This window comes from Parus major, chromosome Z (assembly GCF_001522545.3).
Source record: "Parus major isolate Abel chromosome Z, Parus_major1.1, whole genome shotgun sequence".
NCBI classification, from domain to species: domain Eukaryota; kingdom Metazoa; phylum Chordata; class Aves; order Passeriformes; family Paridae; genus Parus; species Parus major.
The window spans coordinates 32,641,354-32,659,539 of record NC_031799.1 but is presented as its reverse complement, the minus strand read 5'-3'; the positions used below and the strand labels follow the sequence as shown (position 1 = coordinate 32,659,539).

Below are 18,186 nucleotides of genomic sequence, written 5' to 3'. Positions count from 1 at the left end.
GAGGGTAGCGGCGTGGTGTGGGCGGGCCCGCGCGCGGGAGTTTTTGGCGGGCTCGAGAAGATGGCGTGGCTGTGAGGGGCTGGAGGGGTGCGCCGTCTGACCGCCCAGTGCCGACGGCTGCCATGGCAGACAAGTGGGAGAGCGATCACCTCTGGCTCTGTTTGTTGGCCTTGGGCTTCCGCCCGAAACGCCACTGTGGCGTAAAACTAGGGAGGTGAGTGCTAGGGAAATCTGGGAGAGGGTGGAGGTGGGGGATTCGAACCGGGTCTCCCCCGGGAGCGCGAGGCGGGAGCGTCTCGCCATGGCCGCTGAGGGGCCTGGTGCCCCTGGCGACATACAGCGCCCGGGAAATGCCCACATTGCCGCTGTAGTCTACATTATTATCTCAGACTTTCTGAAGAAATGAAAGCCAGGACTGATGAGAAGTCTTGCTCCCCCGCACAGTCCTGTGGGAAAGGCGAGGTGAGGGGCTTCCTAGCGCGTGTTTTGAAAACTTGCATTGGAAGAGAAATTGCCGGAATTGTTTCGTAGCATCGTAGGTTGTTAGGGGCCTGGAATGGACCTTAGAACATGATATATATTCCGCTGCTGCCCTCCCGCCATGGGCCGGGACTTATTCCACTAGACCTGGTTGCTCAAGGCCTTACCCATCCTGGCCTTAAACGCTCTCAGGGTCGGGGCATCCGCAACGTCCCGGGGCAGCCGGTTCCAGTGCCTCGCTATTGTCACAGTAAAGATTTTCCCCCAAATATCTAACCTGAATTTTTCGTCTTTCAACTTGTACCCATTATTCCTTGTTCTGTCTCTACAATTCCTAAGAGTCCCTCTCCAGCTTCCCTGCAGGCCCCCTTTAGATACTGTAAGGTTGCTATTAGGTCTCCATGTAACCTTCTCTTCTCCAGGCTGAACACCCCCAGCTGTCAGTCTTTGTAGTAGGTGCTCCAGTCTGCTTTTCAATTTCGTGCCCTTTCTCTGGACTTGCTCCGACAGTTCCATGTTCTTGTTGTATTGGGAGCACCAGAGCTGAATGCAGCACTCCAGTTGGGGGTCTCACAGGAGCAGAACAGAAGGGCAGAATCACCACATTCGATCTGCTGGCCACACTGTTTTTGTTGCAGCCCTGGATTTCACCCGTTAAATACGATGAAAAGTGTATACTTCTACATAGGATATAAAGCATTCAATTAATTACTCTGTAACATAACAGTGTTTTGTAGTCTTTAGCAGCCAGTGAAAATGCAGTGCTGTCACCCTAACTGTTTCTGATGTGGCTGTTTATTTATTAGGGATATGTTTGCTAAACCAAACAGCAGAGCATTCCATGTCGTTGCCCTCTTCTTGTTTACTAAGCTGGATAAGCGCCGCGCAAGACAAACTTTCAGGTAAGTGCTTGGTTTCTGAGGTTACTGCTATGCCCTTAATTAAGAATACGTTTTATACATATTTTGCATACATATATATTTTATACATATTATACATATAGTTGCTGGAGGGGAAGGAAGTGGTTTTTTGAGGAATGCTTTGGAAGAAGAGCATACAGTCAGAGAATTTGTTTCCTTTCGATCACAACTCATTCACTCAATTTTGATCAGTCTGAAACCTTGACTTAATTAGTTGTTTCTGTTGCTATCTGTTACTTAGAAAATTTGATATAAATTTTAATAGCTGATAAATAATCTACCTGTCCCATTCTTTTTGACTGAGCAGAAACTAACACTTGCCATTTGTGGGTTGTTGCCAGGACATTCAACATGGCAAGATCCCAGTGTTCTTTAATGGTTTTCTTTGTATAGCAGAGCTGTTTCAGCTTATGCATTTGAAGATGTGTTGGGAGGAAGACCACTGATATGAAAATGAGGTTTCTGGCCTCTTTTTTTTCTTCTTTGCATGTCCAGAGTTAGAAAGAGCTGCAGACAAACCTCTATCTGGAATAATCTCTAATTAATTTATGGAAAAAAAATATTGTCATTTAACAAACTTTCATCTCCTCTTGGTCTAGGGTATATGCCCCTCATTTTCTGGCTCGGCAACAATAAGAAATCTGTGTCTTATTCTTGTTTTTACAGTGGTTAATTAGGTATTTGAATATTTGAATGTATTTTGACATGGCTTTTTCTTTTTCTTTTCCTTCTTCCTCATCCTTTTTAAATGAAAAGGCCATCTGAGTTCAGAAAACAAGGAAGTCCTAAATTTAGGAAGCACTGCTGTCTGTGGCTAAGAGAAATTTCAGTGAGTACTGTAAAAGGTGGAAGTTCATGCTGTGCTGGTTTCTGTGACCTTACTCTTTTTTTGAGGGAACTGTTTTGTATCAGAGTTTTAAGTATGGATTTTCTTAATCAAAGATTTCAGTTTTGCCTTGTATATTCTTTCATATAGTTTATCCTGGACTTCCTTGAAGAAAAGATGTTGGCTTTGGGGAATTTAGAGGACAGAAATCTAATTGGGTCCTAAAACTACTGTTGCTTGCTTTTGGATAATAGTATTTGATTAAATGGAAGTGTAGAGAATGTCTTAGCCCTCTAAGGTCGGAGGGCTGGTAGGTGAGAATAACATCCTTCAGCTTGAGGGCTGTTTAACTTGCCTGGGAAAGTGTTTATTATTGTGAAAGCTGATTCACATGCATGAAAAAATTAATAGAATTTTCTTGTATATTGCGAAAGGAGCTAAAATGTGAACTTTTTAAAGACAAAGCAAAACTGATTTCTTCAAGTCTTGTTGCTTTCTTATGCTGCCTTTGTTTTAATGATTGTTCTAAAAATCTTGTCTTTATGTTCTTCAGCACTTCTGTATTTTAGTAATAATGGATAAAGTGAAAACCAATGATGCAGTATCTTTAAATATGATTAAAGTACACTGATTCAGGACTTCAATAGAAAATGAAAGAAAACTTGAATGTGTTTTCAAAGATAGAGATTACCAGTTAGGAATGAGGAGGGTACCTATTTTTAACATTTATCCAACACTGATTTCAGTCTTTGCTTTGATACTGGCTTGTGTATAGAACTAGATGGGTGTTGGGAAAAATGAAAAAAGCTTTGTTCTCTTCTGCTGATTACAGTAGGTGTCAGCTGTGGTGGCAGTCATTCAGCTTTGCATCAGGCTTGCTAGTGGATAATCTGCACTGTTTTGGTATGCAGACAAGTCTTTGATAGCTGTTGTGTATGCTTTACTTCTTAGATTTGTTTTGATTTAAAATGATTATACTTTTCTAGAAGCAAAAGGAAATTGGTATTCCACGAATTACACCTTCCATGCTCCTTTGTCCTGGTGGTGCTAAATTTGTTCACGTGATCTACCTTTTTGCAAGATACATAATGATTGAGAACATGAAAAAACTCTCTGTAGGTAAGCTATATGGGACAATAAAAATGTGTAATTTGCTATTTTTGTAAATCTATCAAGTCTTCAGTATATGTCAGGAGCTTTAAGTAGTTCTTAGTTGACTGCTGAGGTCAGATCTTTCACTCTGCATTTGCGCAGAGCTGCTGCTGATAGAGCAGTGCAGATGGGTTCGCTCTCTATTACTTTATGAATTTGTTACAAGGTTCACCTGTGCAATGCTCTGCACCATTACCCACACAAGCAATGGTTTGGTCCAGAAGTATTGGATGGCTACATTGTTTTCTTACTCAGAACTTGAGGAATTCTGAAGGATGAGATCTGTCTGTTTCAGTCATCTTGTATTATTGTAACCTAAAGAGTATAGAAAGGGGGTGAGAGTGAGGGAACGAAGATGTATACATCAGAAAAAAAGGCCAAAGAGGCAGTACACTGCATGCTATATTTCAGTCCAGGTAAAAATGAGCATCTTGATTTGTGATTGTTGCAGTTTGATCTAGGTAGATTAGAAAGTTGCCCATTTGTTAAAAGCAAATAATGCAATCCAAGCGTTGACTTCTGTTTAGGCACTGGTATACCTTTTGCTGAAGCTATAAGACGGAGACCTGATGATATGTACGTAGCAGAAGCAAGACACAGAGTTGCATACAATAAACTGCTACAAAATCTTCGAATGGAAGACTTTGTTATTAAACAATACAGGGGAAAAGCACAGTAAGTAATGCATGTGAAGAAAATTAGTCTTTCCATAAAAGCTGACTTACATGTTACATGTTTTTAAAAGGATTTGAAAAGTCTGTATAGGCTTTACATCACAGAACTCATTCTGTTGAACTGCTCCCTTATTTTCCCCCTTTAACTTCTTTCATCAACAGTTCTGCTTGTAGATCTTTTGTGAAGCATCATAGCTTAAAGAAGTGAATCATTTAGGAGATGCCGTATGGTACATGGGCATTAAAATGGTCAGGGAATTCTACATGTGTAGCAGTTATCATTTCTTTTGAAGGGTTATATTAACATTCTCAGAATGAAACTGGATTTTGTTTAGTGACTGTGAGACACATTTTATTTGCTTAAACCTTAATTATTTCACCAAAAGTGTGCTATTCTTAACTCTTGTTTACGGCAAACCCTCCCAGGTTGAGAAATGTCGAGAGCTGGAACTTTCTCTGCAAGCATAGAGTAATATACCAATGGAATTTACAGAATTTGTGTGGGATAATTTACAGTATTGGAGCACTGTCATGGACAGTTACGAGTTTAGTAAATGGCAGAAAAGGGTGAGGGGTTGCACTGTAGGTAAAAGAGCAGCGTCAGAGCGTGTAGTGTAGCTCCATACAAGAGGACTGGTCACATTTCATGACTTTGGATGAGGGTTTAGCATCCACGGAGACCTCATGGTGTGTTTCTGCTGGCCTTGATTCTTATCAAGGACTTCAGTTTACCCTGGTATTTCCTGGCAAAGTAGTTCAGTGGTGCATTAGAGATGGCAGGAAGCAGGAGTACCTAGAGAATGACTTCATAGTGCAATCACTGAGGGTGTTGAGTCAGAGCGGTACTGTCTTGAATTCACTGCTTGTAAATGAGAGAAACTTCTTTGGAGATGTTAGAGGGCTCTTATGGTCTCTGCAGCCAAGACTTAGAACCTTCATTCCAAAGGAATGTGTGGAAGACGAGGAAAACTGATGACACTGGCCTTTTAATTTTGAGTGTATTTCCACTGACCTAGGCAACTGTAGGAGATGTCTTGTGGAAAGCAGGAAAGTTCATGAGTGATAGGATACTTCCAGAGATCCTTGCTGGAGCTCATGTGTGATCCATCTCATAAAGTGAAAAAAGAAACAGGTGCAACAAGGAAGCTGCCTAATTAGGACAGTGTAGCAACATGGAATAAAGAAAAGGGAACTGACTCCAAGACATAAATACAGAACTATTTCTCAGGTGTGCAGTGATGTAGCTAGGAAGGCCAAAGTTCAGCTAAAGCTCCAAGAGCCTGCTAAGATCTTAAAAAAAAATACTGCAATATGTTATTAGGAAGTGGAAGTACTTGGGGGATTTAGATCTGATTCTGAACAAAGTTGTATGTTGCAGGTCTCACAGGTTGGAATACCCAATATATACCTTGCTTCAGGCTACATGGGTAAGATCAGTAGCCCAGTCTCTGTGCCAAATGGTGAAAGAAGCAGCAGAAGAGGGTAAAGGAAAGGCTTCATTGCTTTCATCCAAGGGTACAGGGATACTTACCTAATGTCATTTCAGAACAGATTAATATATTAGGAAAGACAGAAGGCTAGTTAAAGGGGTGAGCCCAAAGTGTGATAGTGCCTCAAAGTCATAGCTAGTCTGTGAGTGGAGTTCGTATGAGTCTGGTGCTGTCTTCTTAAGGAATATGGATGACAGGCATGCATACTAACCCACCAAACTTCCAGATGTTGCCAAACTGTGAGGAAGGAGGAAACACTGCAATGGGAAGCATTTCACAGAGAGACCTTGCTGGGTCTGGAGACTTGCACAACAAAAATTTTGTGGGGTTTAACAAAGACCAGTGTGAGGTCCTGCACCCTAGAGAGAAAACGGACCTCAACAGCAGCACAGGTTTGTGGGTGATTAGCTGGGGAGTAGCTCTGTTAAGAAGACTCAGAAGTGAATGTAGTGTCAGGCCACAAGCTGAGCATGAGTCAACAGAGTGTTCTGGTAATCAGGATCAGCAGCCTACCATATTGTGTTGGAATGAGCCCTGCTCATTACCATTTTTCAGATTCTTCCTATTCTTCTGGGGCTGGGGAGCTGGGAATTGAGTGAGCAGCTGTGTGGTACTTAGTTGCTGGCTGGTGCTGGCAATTCTAGTGCCACTGTGTTTAGTTTTGATCAGCCCACTTGAAGGTAGAGAGTGAAAAATGGGAGAGATACTAGCAGAGGGCTGCAATGGATTGCAGGGTTGCAGAGTGTGAAATATATGACTAAAAACTGGAGAAATTTGGTTTGTTTAGCCTGAAAAAGGCAATTCTAGGGGTTTAATCAGAGTTTCAGTATTTAAGAAGTAGTTGTAGAGAACATGGAGGCACTCTTAACAAGGATGTGTCCTGACAGGACAGGATGTTTAGGGGGAAACTGCCTCTGGATTTAAAATAATCTCTTATAAGAACAATTAAACTGAAAAAGGTTGCCCTCAGAAGTGAAATTTCAGTTCCAGGACATATTCAAGACTTAGTTTGACAAGACTGAGCAGCATAATTAAAGGCTCTGCTTTCAATGGAAGGCTCAACAATGCAATTTCCAGAGGTCAAAGTCTCCTAAACTTCTCTGATTTCTGTAATTCTGTGTCTCCTGTCACCTTGTTTGGAAATACTGCCAGTGTTTACTGTTTGAGTGATACCCTTCAAAAATGTATTTCTTTAGAGTTCTTTTTTTCATTCTTGACAATGTGTCAGAACTCTGAAGATCCTTTGGAATGCAGCATGATTGAGGCACCCAGTGTTTCTGAAAATCAGACTACTACATTTTTTCATGCTTAAAATGTCAATAAAAGCACTTTGACAAAAGATCTTCTGTGGTCCAGCTGCTTCTACTCCAGTATTCTGTTCTCTGGTCTTTTGAAAATGAGGGATTTGAGTACTGTAGAATTGCTGAATATATTTGTGGTTCATGTTGATAATAGATGCTTACAGTAATTTAATGCTGCTGGGTATAAGAAACAGCTGCCTTACTATGTAGATCTGGAAAGAATGGACATGATTAGTGACTGTAAGCAATTCTGAGAAACCTATACAAGCTGTTGAATTTTTTCCTAGGGTTTTAATTAGAGAAATAAAACGGACAGTGTCTGAATATCAAGTTGTGCAGAAGCAGTGTTTCAGGTAAGTGTTTCTCCTTGTAACCAAGTTAGGATGTATGAAATAGATTAGATACTTAGTTTTATGAAATATGAACTGTAATTCCACTGTATTCCACTTGAATTTCTGTTTTGTATGTGCATATAGGATGAAACAAAAAAACCAAAACAAAAATGACACAACTGACAAAATTCAGAAGGTGAGCATTTTGTCCCTGCTGTGGCAGTGTGTTGAATTCTAACATTTCTGCAACACCTACTGTCAGATACAGTATTACTTGCGCTTGTTTACATGTGGTTATGCTAGCCCTTTCATCTTCCTTCACGATGTTTTGATACTATATCTATATCATTATAGATACTATAGCAAACATTTTAAAACAATGTTTTTGTCCTTTCCTATTAAGGTCCGCAGTATGTGGACACTTATAGTGGAAGTACTTACATCTCTGAAAAAGGAAAAGGAAGTGGTGGATTCTGTACTTCAAGACTGTGCCAACCCATGTGTTCTGGATGGAACTGATGTAGCTGTGAGGGTTCCAGGGTTGCTGACTTACAGAGTTGAAAATAACATACATGGAGTAAGTGTTTTTATCCTCCTTGCTGAATTGCTAAACTGCTTTTATTTAGTCTCCAGGGATGCAATTAAATACCTTAAAAAAATTAAACAAGTACTTCATGGATTATTAGAGATGATTGCAGAAGGATGCATGAAATATGTATAATTCATATGCAGAGATTTATTATTATTATAATGCTGCTTTGTATTTATTTTGTTTAACCCATTAGCTTTTTCAGTTCAATAAATATATTGGTAAGTCTGCCTAATTAGTATTTGACTTTTTTTTTTGTCGAGACATTAAAATTATTTTGGGTGGTTTAACTGATTCTTCAACTAATTTGCTTTTGTTTCCATTCTGTAGAGTATGGTGTTCAGTTATGGCATTGGTGTTGTTTGTGCCATATCTTTTGGGGCAGTGGTCAAACAGAATACCTCATTGGTTGAAGTTTTCTTGGCTTGTATTGCTTTGACCTAGATTGTATTTTTTGAAAAATGAAACAATCAGGACCTGAACCTAAGTATGACATATACAGTGTCCTGGTTCTGACTACAGAAGACGTAACTTTCTGGTGTTGGTACTGTTCACTAAGTTGTTTTTTTTATTGCTTGCTCTACTTCAAGTTTTGTACAGGAAATTTATATGAAGATGGAAAACTGAATTTCCTAACAGTTATTCAATTGTTAAATGAAGCCCTGATGACATTGAGAGATGAACCTTGTCCGTGTGAATTAAAAGAATTTCACAGAATTGAGGACATGGTTACATCCTACAAGAATGCACTACAGGAGTTGAAAACAAAAAGGTAAGTGTTGGGAAATTTTCTCTAATTGCTTGATCTTAAATGGTAGGATCATGTCTATTAGTGTCTTTTCCAGAAAAATGTTACAGCAAAAACATGTTGGTTTGGTCTTTTTCTTGTGCCTCTGGGAAAATGAGTGTTTGTTTTTATCTATATGACTTTTTATTGAGATTCTTTAGTTAACTTCAGCTTTTTGCCTTTGTTTCATTAATATTTTAGTCTTTGTTCCTAGGGACCTAATTTGCTTGCTGATCTGATTGTTGCCTTGTTTTGTCTTGTTGCATTAATAAGTTCTGAGATTTTTAAAACTTTCATTGGTAACTGGCTTAGGGAAATTTCAAGTGTTTATTGTGCATATTTTTTAGTGCAGTTTTTTAAATTCTGCTGTAAGAGACTTGAAGACTACCTACCAGCAGTGTTTTTGGTTGTGAGATTTAGTTCTTAGTGAATGTATAAATGCATGAATAAATCAATACATATCAAAGGTTTGTCAGGATAAAGGAGAAAATGTAATCCTTTTCCTCTTTATGTAGAATTTTTATCTTTACCAACATCTGTCTTCATTTTTCATTTATGTATTACAGTCAAAGAAGAAGGCAACAGCATTGTGAGCCAAAGCAAGGGTCTATTTCTAGAAAACAGGAGATCTGGGAATCGAAGTGGAAAACAATTCTTGGCCAGTGTCCTTTTAATTTAATCTTTAAAGATGATCTTGTAAGTAGTGTTAATTTTATCTGATTCTGGGAAAACAGAAAAGGGTGAAGGTGAGAGAGGATGTAGGTCTAAACTGTTCTGTTGCAACACTTCTGCTTTCAATGTAATGTTAGGGGACTCACATAGTTCAGTATACCTGATTCTGCTTTAAGAAGTAGTGATTCGTAAAGAGAGTACATTTGACTTTATGATACCTAATGTATTCACTGGAGATGTTGAGACAGTATATCAGCATAAGAGTGAGCAGATTGGTTTTTGGTTTGTTTCTGTCAGTCCTCCTGTGGAAGCTCAGTATTTGTGTGGTCAGTCTGAATATTTGCTGATATCTGTTTTCCCTTTTTAAATCAATGCACTTGATGAATGAATGATTATTTTCATGTTGATGATCGCATTGACTGAAGTTATACCCTTGTGTAGCTACCCAGTAAGGAGAAAAGAGACTTGATGTTAAGTCTGACAGCTGGTTTGCAGAAAAGCTGTTTTAAGTACCTGTCTGTTAATTACTGTTGATAAACTGACTTTTTCTGCCTGCTTCTGTAACGTTTGCTTTTCCATTTGAAAGCAGCTAGCTTCACTCCAGTCTCTTAGTTCTTCAGATGAAGATGAAGACAGTGTCGTTTGTCAGTCATTTCCAGGTGAGTGAACAGTAGAAGCTTCTTTTCCTTCTCCCCACCACCACCACAATTGTTAAAAATTATGTGGAGTCAGAAAGGCTTCCTTTCTTGCATTTCAGATAGTCTTTGATAGTCCATGGTAATTGGTTGTGAATGACTCTTTGCCAAAATTGCCTTGTATTTTTCAACTTCTTAGTATCTTGAAGGTTCTCTGAAACTTGGCAAAAACCCAGTACTGAGCTGTTCGGTATTTTGTTGTTCTTGCACAAAGGATGTTGAGGCAGATGTCCATGTACAAAAGTTTATTCCTGGATTCTAGAGAAGACATTCAGTCTAACAGTCTAAAGGTTATTTGTGTTGGAGGAGTAATAAAGAGAAAAAGAGGTTAAAACTTTTTCCATTGACCATCTAGGAAAAGAAATTGAAGGTGCCCTCCCAGCTTTCCCTGGTGCATTCTGAAATACTTTTTACCTTGGTAACTGTGCCATTTGATCAGGACCTCACTTGACCTGTGTTGGTTCCATTCAGTCATTAGGTTAACAGTGTTTATCACAGCTGACTTTGATCAGGCATGGTTGTTGCCAATTGGCTGATGATCTGATGATATTTTACTGGGTGACCTCGTTTTACTTATTGACCAAGTCCAAGTCCTGATGATCACTAGTACAGAGTTAAAAGTTAAAAGCTACAAAGCAAAGGGGAAGACTGCTTGAATCATGTCAATTGCAGTCCCTTTTAGGAAAAATGGCATAGCAGAGGTATATTGGAATTTAAGATTCAAAACAATGGCAGGAGGATCCTTTTGGTTACAAAGGTAAAAGTACTGCTCTAGTTGTCTGAGGGTATGCGTGTATAAGGCTAGAAGCTGCAGAGGAAAGGCTACAGAATTGGATTTGGGACATAATCTGCCTTAAATTAGAGGACTGAAGTACTGTACTATGATGCTGTGAGCTGGTAGAATCAGAAAGCTTGAGACAAATTGATGTCTTTGATATTTTTCCTACTCTGTGGTTGAGTTGCATTATCAGAGCATACAGCCACTAAGAAGACTTTACTTCTGCCTGTTAATAGGGTCAACTCCAAAAGCAAAATACTGACCTCACCTAACTGCTAGAAGTGAGCTTAGATTTTTGATGTGTTGTTGAGTGTGACAGGACATGCCGTTTGTCCTTGCAGAAGCTGAAATTAAAGATTAGTATCTGTGGCTACAGATACTGCCTGAGCAGAAGGATTGATAGTATCCTCTTATGTATTAATTAATTTTTCTTGAGATAATCATAAAATCCATCCAGTGAGTAGTCTACTGAAGTAGTGTGAGTGAGCTATGTCACACGGGAAGCCTAAGTGAAGAAAATGGAAGCAATACTAAAAATTTTGAGTTGCTTTTCTAGATAATAATGACTCTCATCATGAAGAATGCCGTGGGAAGAATGATGGAGCTTTGGAAACCATGACAGATACAGCATTAGTACCCTCGAGATGGTATGCTTAATGAGAATTTAAAAAAAAATAAAGCAGTAGAAAAATTAGTTCACTTACTGGACTTGAATATTTTGCATCTCTTCAGTCTAAGTGGAATATTTCAGTAGCCCACTCATTACATCACTACTACTTGATTTAGCAAGATAGTCCTAAAGTAATTTCTGCTTTCTCCAGCTGATGACAGATTGATCAACTGGTTGCTCCTGAATAGGAGGATTAGCAGTCAAATTGCAGGGTTTTTTTCTTGCTTTCACTATATTTTAAGATTCAAGAGACAGATGGAGAGAACAGAAACTTCCGTTTCTCAAACCAAACCTTTTCTACAAGACTTTTCATTACTCTTGAGAGTTAAGTCACATTAGTCTGTAGCTACGCTTCCTATAGTACCAGAAAAGGGTTAAACACAGAACAGTGGTATCTTAGAAAGTTTTTTCCCTTTTGCCATTTGCTTAGTCCAGGAATATTTAATGACCTTTTGAATAATGCTGTTTTTTCATAATATGACTCCTACAGATGCTTGAACATTGCCTACTAAGAGACCAAGGGAGTTAACAAGGGAATGCTATCCATTCTTACATATCAGTAGATGTAGTTGCATGTAAGTCTCAGAGGCTATCAAAGTAATTAACAAATAACTCCTGATGTTCTTTCAGTGACTTCGTGCATCATGAAGGTTTTTCTGCTTCTGAGGCTACAGACAGGTAACATCAAAAACGTTTTAAGGTGTGCTTTTCCTAGGAAGTGAGGACTATGCAGTTTTGAAATATATGCAATTGGCATGAAATTTACCAGAAGTGAAAAGGGTGAAGATTTTGGTAGCCAAGTGATTGTTAAATATCAACAAGTTTCTCTATAGGAACAGACCTATGGAAGCCAGACATATGGTTCAAAGACTACGTATGTTGTAGAACATTCTCAAGTCTGCAGAAGACTTTCCAGTTATCTTTTATAGCAGAAATCAGAAGACTGGTTTACAAGCGTATTGAAAAATCCCTTCTTTTTCCGCATGCTAATTGATAGCAGAGTTTATTAATTTACTGTTTTTGGGAGGCTGATACACAACTAGGGCTAAAGCTGCTCTATTTGTCACACTGTTCTCCCTATAGTAAAATTGCTTTCTGATGACCGGGACGAATTGAGGGAAATCGTAACGGACAGATACGGAGCACACAACATATAACAGCCTTCTAAGATTTGCGTTCCAGTTGTTTAATTCGTCTCTAAAATTGTTGGTGTTTTTTTGTCTAGTCACTTCCTCTCTCCTTCCTTGACAAGATGGTCGGTGCCACTGTTGTCAGAAGCATTTAACAACGGGGACCTGTCAATTGAAAATGTAACCATCTATCTTTGAAATAAGTTAAACTTAGGACATGTTCTTTTTATATTGGTTGAAACTTAGACTTTGTGGAAAAGGGTTTTGGGGGTGGTTTTCTGGGGGCTTTGGTTTCTTTTGTGGGGTTTTGGGAGTGCTCTTTTGTTGTTCTTTGAGCAATATTTTTAAGCATTTGAGTTAGTTTTTTTTAAGCATTTGAGTTAGTCTGGCAAAATTGTAAAAGCTAACTCTCAGTGACTTTGTTAAGCTTTAGGAAAGAGCAGTACGAAGCAGCCATTGTATCTGGCTTCATGTGTAACATACAATGTATGACTTATTCCCTGTTTGCTGAAACAGTCTTTTTGATGTGAGCAGTGATCAGACTTTGTTTCTATAAGTTGTAAATGAAATTTAAGGGTTAAAATGTAGGAGACGCTTTCTGGGGACGGTCTGAGACATGGCAAAGACCTCTATAATCGAGTTAGGTGTTAGAAGTTTATTTCAGGGCGTGGGGTAGAGAGAGAGAGAGAGAGCCTGCTATGAGCCAGCAGATAGAGCTCAAGGCGGGCTCAGGGAGAACAATACAAAAGAGGGTAAGATACGAATACATGAGTTTAAGACTTAAGATTTCTACGAAAGAGAGTTACAGAACATAACAGAAGTGAGAGAGCTGGGAAAAAGAGAGCTAAAGAAGAGCAGGAAAGAGCAGCGAGAGAACATAGTAAAAGAAACAAGAGAAAACAAAAGAACTAAGAGCTAAGAGTTAAGAGAGGAGTTAAGAGAGACCAAGAGAGACTAAGAGAGACCAAGAGAGACTAAGAGTTAAGAGAGGAGTTAGAGAGACTAAGAGCGTGAACTCTCTTTTACAATTACTTATATAATCTATACATATGAATATTCTATTCTTTCACTGACTAATCTTTCTAAGTATACTAATACAGTAACATTTGTGTGCAACCTATAGAAATCGCTATTTTTGCATATTTTTAGTTATCTCAGGGTCCTTCAGACCTTTCCTTATAAGGCTGGGATGAGGGGTCTCAGCTTGGTTTTATTGCAGGAAAGAATGTGTTCTGGCATACCAGCCCGGTTTCTTTGAATTATTCAAACCATGCTATCATTTGTATTTCTTCCTTAGCCTTTCTGGCTACAAAGTCATATTTATAATTTCTTTCTAATTCTACCTTCCCAACATTAAAATGTGATGTAAAAGCAACTAGGATGTACGGTTGTCCATTGCACAACTGTACCATGATTAAGGTAGTTTCAAATGAGTCATTTGTGTTGTATATAATACCTATCACTACTTAGGTCCTAGTTTGAATACAGTTGTAAAAGCATTTTGTATTTAATTAGAATTCAAGACTGAAATATTTTTGTTGATGAAACACTGGGGCCATTGCAGTTCAGAATTTTTACAGCAGTTCATGCTAATATCCTTGCTTGAATTTAAAACTACTAATGATTCCTGTGTATTCCTGTAGAATTTGCATACTTGTGTGGGAGATAAAAAACTTGTGCCTCCAAAAATCTTCAGAAATGGACAGAAAGAATTTCCCCCTTCAGCAATGGAGGAGAACGCAGATGAAAATATTACCCAGCCAAAGTCTCCTGTGAAAAAAGACAGCCTTGAAAAAGCCAGAGATGAACTGGCAGAAGAGGTTAGGATATACTTTTTTTTTTTTTTGTTTGGTTTCAAGTAAGTGATCACTAAGTTAGAGAAAAAATCACTAATTATAACAAAAGATTTCTCTTGTAATCCACATATATTGAAAGTTTCCTTTTCTGCTAGGTAGTTATCAGTCATGGAATTTTAGAGTGGACTGATAAAGTCCATACTAAAAGATGGAGTTTGTGCAGGTATCATATTTAAAAATCATGCTGAAGTGAATAGCATGTTCAGTAGAATCATGGTGTGATTACCTTTCAGTCTGTGAAGTACACTGCATATATTCAGATCCAAAAATAACTGTTCAATTCTTAAGTTATACAGGTTAAGTATTTAGTAGGGACACTGTAATTTTAAGCAGGAATGTAAGGGGGTTTTTTTAGGTATTTTATTTAATATTGACTGAGGAATTCTTTCACAAGAGTTATGGTAAAATGTGCCACATCTTATTTTAGAAAGTAAATTGCATTTTTCACTGAAATTATAGTTATTTTTCATCTGCTGAGATTTTTTATTTATCTGAATGTATCTCTAGTGCTCATGCTTATGCTGTTACTGGCTCTATCTGAGCACTCTTCCATATTTGAAAGGTGGATTCATAGATGATGAGTGAATTGCGTCTGATTTTAGTCCTTTTTCTTCATTTTGTGTTTCTAGGATACTGTGGTCATTGTGAACCTAAGTAGTAAATAACAGAAAAGTTAGGATATACCAAATGCTGCAGATAATTTGGAGCACAAGATTTATTTTGGACCATAACTGACAGAAACAAAGAGGTTATAATTTTGCTTTCTCAGAATTTTCTGTTCTCTAACATCCTACAGATTGTAAAGGCAGTGATGTCTGAGTCAACAGACAATGCTGAAGAAGAAGGAATGGCATTGGATGATGTCTTTAACTCACTGTCTTTTAACACATTCTTAATGAGGAAACAAATAACCCAAACTCCAGAAAATCTGCGTGAGTTTGAAACTTTTTATAATGCTCCTTGATAAAAAATGTGGTTAGTTCATTAACATGTCACACAAGACGAAAACTATAATTATTTCAGTGATACTGTATGTTTTTCTAAAGGCTCACTCTGTAACACAACACAGTAGATGTAATATGATGTGAATACTGTGAATTTGACTCAAGAGATTATTTTTCTTACATAGAATCCCCTTTGTGTTGAGGAAACATAATATAAAGCAGCTATACATATTCCTTCTTGGATTGCACATGTCACTGAGGGGACAGCATAAGAACAGACTGATTAAAAATACTAAAATTTTACCTTGGTTTGTTCCATTTAGTTACTGAAATTAGAAGTTCATGGAGAAGAGCTATTCAGACTGAGGGCTCGTTAGACCTAGAGCTGTCCTCAGCTGAAGTGGGGACAGAAGAATCTTCAATGAATGCTACACCCAGCATGAAGGAGGAGGTGGACTCTAGTTTTGTGTGCTCTGAACCTGCATCTCCTGTATCTGAGTTAGGTCCTTCTGTGTCAGAAAAGAAGTCTCAATTAAGTTCTACAGAATCTAGTTTTCAGGAGCAGGTAAGTCATACATTTGAATCTTCAGATTCAAAAACATCTGGAATTCAAGAAAGTGAGAGAACTGAATCAGAGGAACTAGATTCTTGTGCTTTGAGTGGAAGTTCTGTAGAAGATCTAAGCCAGACTTCTCAAAATGCAGAGAAGAGCATGAATATTCCAGGTACTTGTTTGAAAAGTGATAGTAGAACAAATACAGGACCTTCAGACCACTGTTCCAGTTTTCTAATGGGTGGGACGCTACGCTGGAATATATCTGCGTTATATACTATTGGTGATGGAACTATTAACATGGGAATAATGGATGAGACACTTCCAGAAATTGATAGTATAGATCTCAGCATGTCTTCAAGCTCAGAGTCTGTTTTTAATACAATGGACAGTGAAAATTCAATGGATGACTCGAAAAATAAGGAGGATATTAAAATATTGGACCTAGATATACAGTCCCCGCCCAACTCACATGAAGTGCTAAAAAAGACTGTGTCTAAAAGTGAAGAGGAGCTGCATCAAAAACATAATGGAGACACATCTCAGAGTAATAGAGCTAGATTAAGTACAATATCAGAAGGAGAGGAGGATGATGATCCTTCCATGGATGAAGGGTTTACCACGATGCCATTGCCAGACTCTCCTAATGAAAGCAAATACTCCCTGTCATCTTTGCTGGTATCTGGTCAACAGGATGGTACATGAGGGCCCACTAACTTACTACATAAATTGAAGGGTAAGTGTCTGTGTTCTTTATGCATCAAGACTTTTGTACATTCTGTCACTGGCTATACTACCATGAATAACCTCTGTGCAGTTGAACTGTGCTGTGGAACTGGAGGGAAACAAATTTTTGTATGCTTATTCCTCATAGAACATGAGACGTTAGAAATAGAGGAAACATGCTTTAGTTCTAGAGTTCTATCAATATCTTTCAAGTAAGAGAAAAGATGTTCTTCTCACTTTCTGCTGTAATCTGAAGCTGTTTAAAAAAAGAAAAAGCCTTAAGGTGCACTAACTACAATCTACAGTTAGATTTTGAGTAATCTGAAGTTAGATTTTGAGAATTCATGAAGATAGTTTGAAGTTCTGTGTCTACTGTGAACAAATTTGGCTATTTAGAAATGAGTCATAGGTCATTGAAACTTCTGTGAGTTTATTAAGGTGTTGATAGAACTATCCTGCATTCCAGTCCACCTATCCCCTTACCCCATTTCCAACTGAAGTGTCAACTGTTCAGCCAGTATTGCAGTGTTTAGTTACACATGAGGTTAAATTATTGAAATGCATTGATAAAAATGAACTAGTAATGGATGAACTAAATTTTTCTGTGTAAACAGAAACATATCTGCAGGGGTATGATGAAGCAGGCCACTGCCTGCTTGGAATTGAGTCTGGCAAGGGATGTCAATGATAAGTACATCAGCAGGAAAAGGAAGATAAGGGAAAGTGGGGGGCCATTGTTGAAGCCAGATGGGTGTCCTCGTGATGGAAGACACAGTGAAGGTGGAATTAGTGATTGCCTTCTTTGCCTTAGTCTTTACTGCTGAGGCTGTCCTTCAGGAATCACAGACCTCAGAGGTAGGAGAGGAAGGCTAGAGAAAGTAAGACTTGCCACAGAGGGCTCAATTAGAGGTCAGCTATACAGACTTAATGCCCATAAATCCACAGGCTCCAGTGGGATGGTCCCATGGGTGCTGAAGGAGCTGGCAGATACTGTTGCTAAGCTATTCTCCATTATTCTTGAGAAATGGAGGAGGTGCCTGATGGCTGGAGGAAAGCCAATGTTACATTCATCTTCCAAAAGGGAAGCAAGGAGGAATCAGGAAACTACTGGCCAGTCAGCCTCACCATCATCCCTATAATGGTGGTGGAACAGATCACTTTGAAGATCATTACCAAGCATGTAGAAGAAATGCAGATCATGAGGAATAGTCAGGATGGATTCACCAAGCAGTCAGGATGCCCATTTGGAGTAGACAGGTGGAAATCATACTTCACCAATAGCCTTCTTATATGACATTGCAGGATGGCTTGGCTAGGGGAGAGCAGTGGATAATGTCTGCTGTTAAAGAAACTTCCCAGTCTGGCCATTCATGAGACTCTCTGGTAGTGACATTCCCAGCATCAGAGACTTTCACTGTTGGGCGTGAAGTCCCATCACAGTGGGTGACTCCAGTGAGCTGGCAGGTCACTTGACTGCTTGACTTCTTACATGCCCACACTCACATGCAGGCAGACCAGAGGTTCCTTAGAGGTTCAACCCATAGTGTGTTCACCAGGTTTCCCATAGTGGTGTCTCAGATGTCTCAGTCCATAAAGCAATTTATTCATGGT

At 38.8% G+C, this 18,186-nt stretch overlaps 1 protein-coding gene and 1 non-coding gene across 4 annotated transcripts in view; both read left to right on the top strand.

Annotated features, from left to right (window-relative positions):
* The first annotated feature begins 4 nt into the window (after positions 1-4).
* HAUS6 (HAUS augmin like complex subunit 6) overlaps positions 5-18,186 on the top strand; it is a 20,759-nt gene continuing 2,577 nt past the window's right edge. Inside the window, exons 1-17 of one of the 3 annotated variants that reach the window (XM_033511400.1) lie at positions 5-214; positions 1,287-1,382; positions 2,157-2,229; positions 3,213-3,345; positions 3,906-4,053; positions 7,131-7,196; positions 7,320-7,371; positions 7,579-7,752; positions 8,355-8,536; positions 9,118-9,247; positions 9,810-9,882; positions 11,253-11,343; positions 11,997-12,044; positions 12,592-12,676; positions 14,140-14,316; positions 15,149-15,284; positions 15,620-15,861. In XM_033511400.1, coding sequence (XP_033367291.1) covers positions 123-214; positions 1,287-1,382; positions 2,157-2,229; positions 3,213-3,345; positions 3,906-4,053; positions 7,131-7,196; positions 7,320-7,371; positions 7,579-7,752; positions 8,355-8,536; positions 9,118-9,247; positions 9,810-9,882; positions 11,253-11,343; positions 11,997-12,044; positions 12,592-12,676; positions 14,140-14,316; positions 15,149-15,284; positions 15,620-15,861 — 1,998 coding nt within the window. In that variant the 5' untranslated portion in view covers positions 5-122. Of the gene's footprint in view, positions 215-1,286; positions 1,383-2,156; positions 2,230-3,212; positions 3,346-3,905; positions 4,054-7,130; positions 7,197-7,319; positions 7,372-7,578; positions 7,753-8,354; positions 8,537-9,117; positions 9,248-9,809; positions 9,883-11,252; positions 11,344-11,996; positions 12,045-12,591; positions 12,677-14,139; positions 14,317-15,148; positions 15,285-15,619; positions 16,586-18,186 lie in introns of all 3 variants that reach the window. The other 2 variants (XM_015652434.3, XM_015652433.2) reach the window with 2 other exon arrangements.
* LOC117243749 lies at positions 12,388-12,518 on the top strand. The gene has a single exon (XR_004495624.1).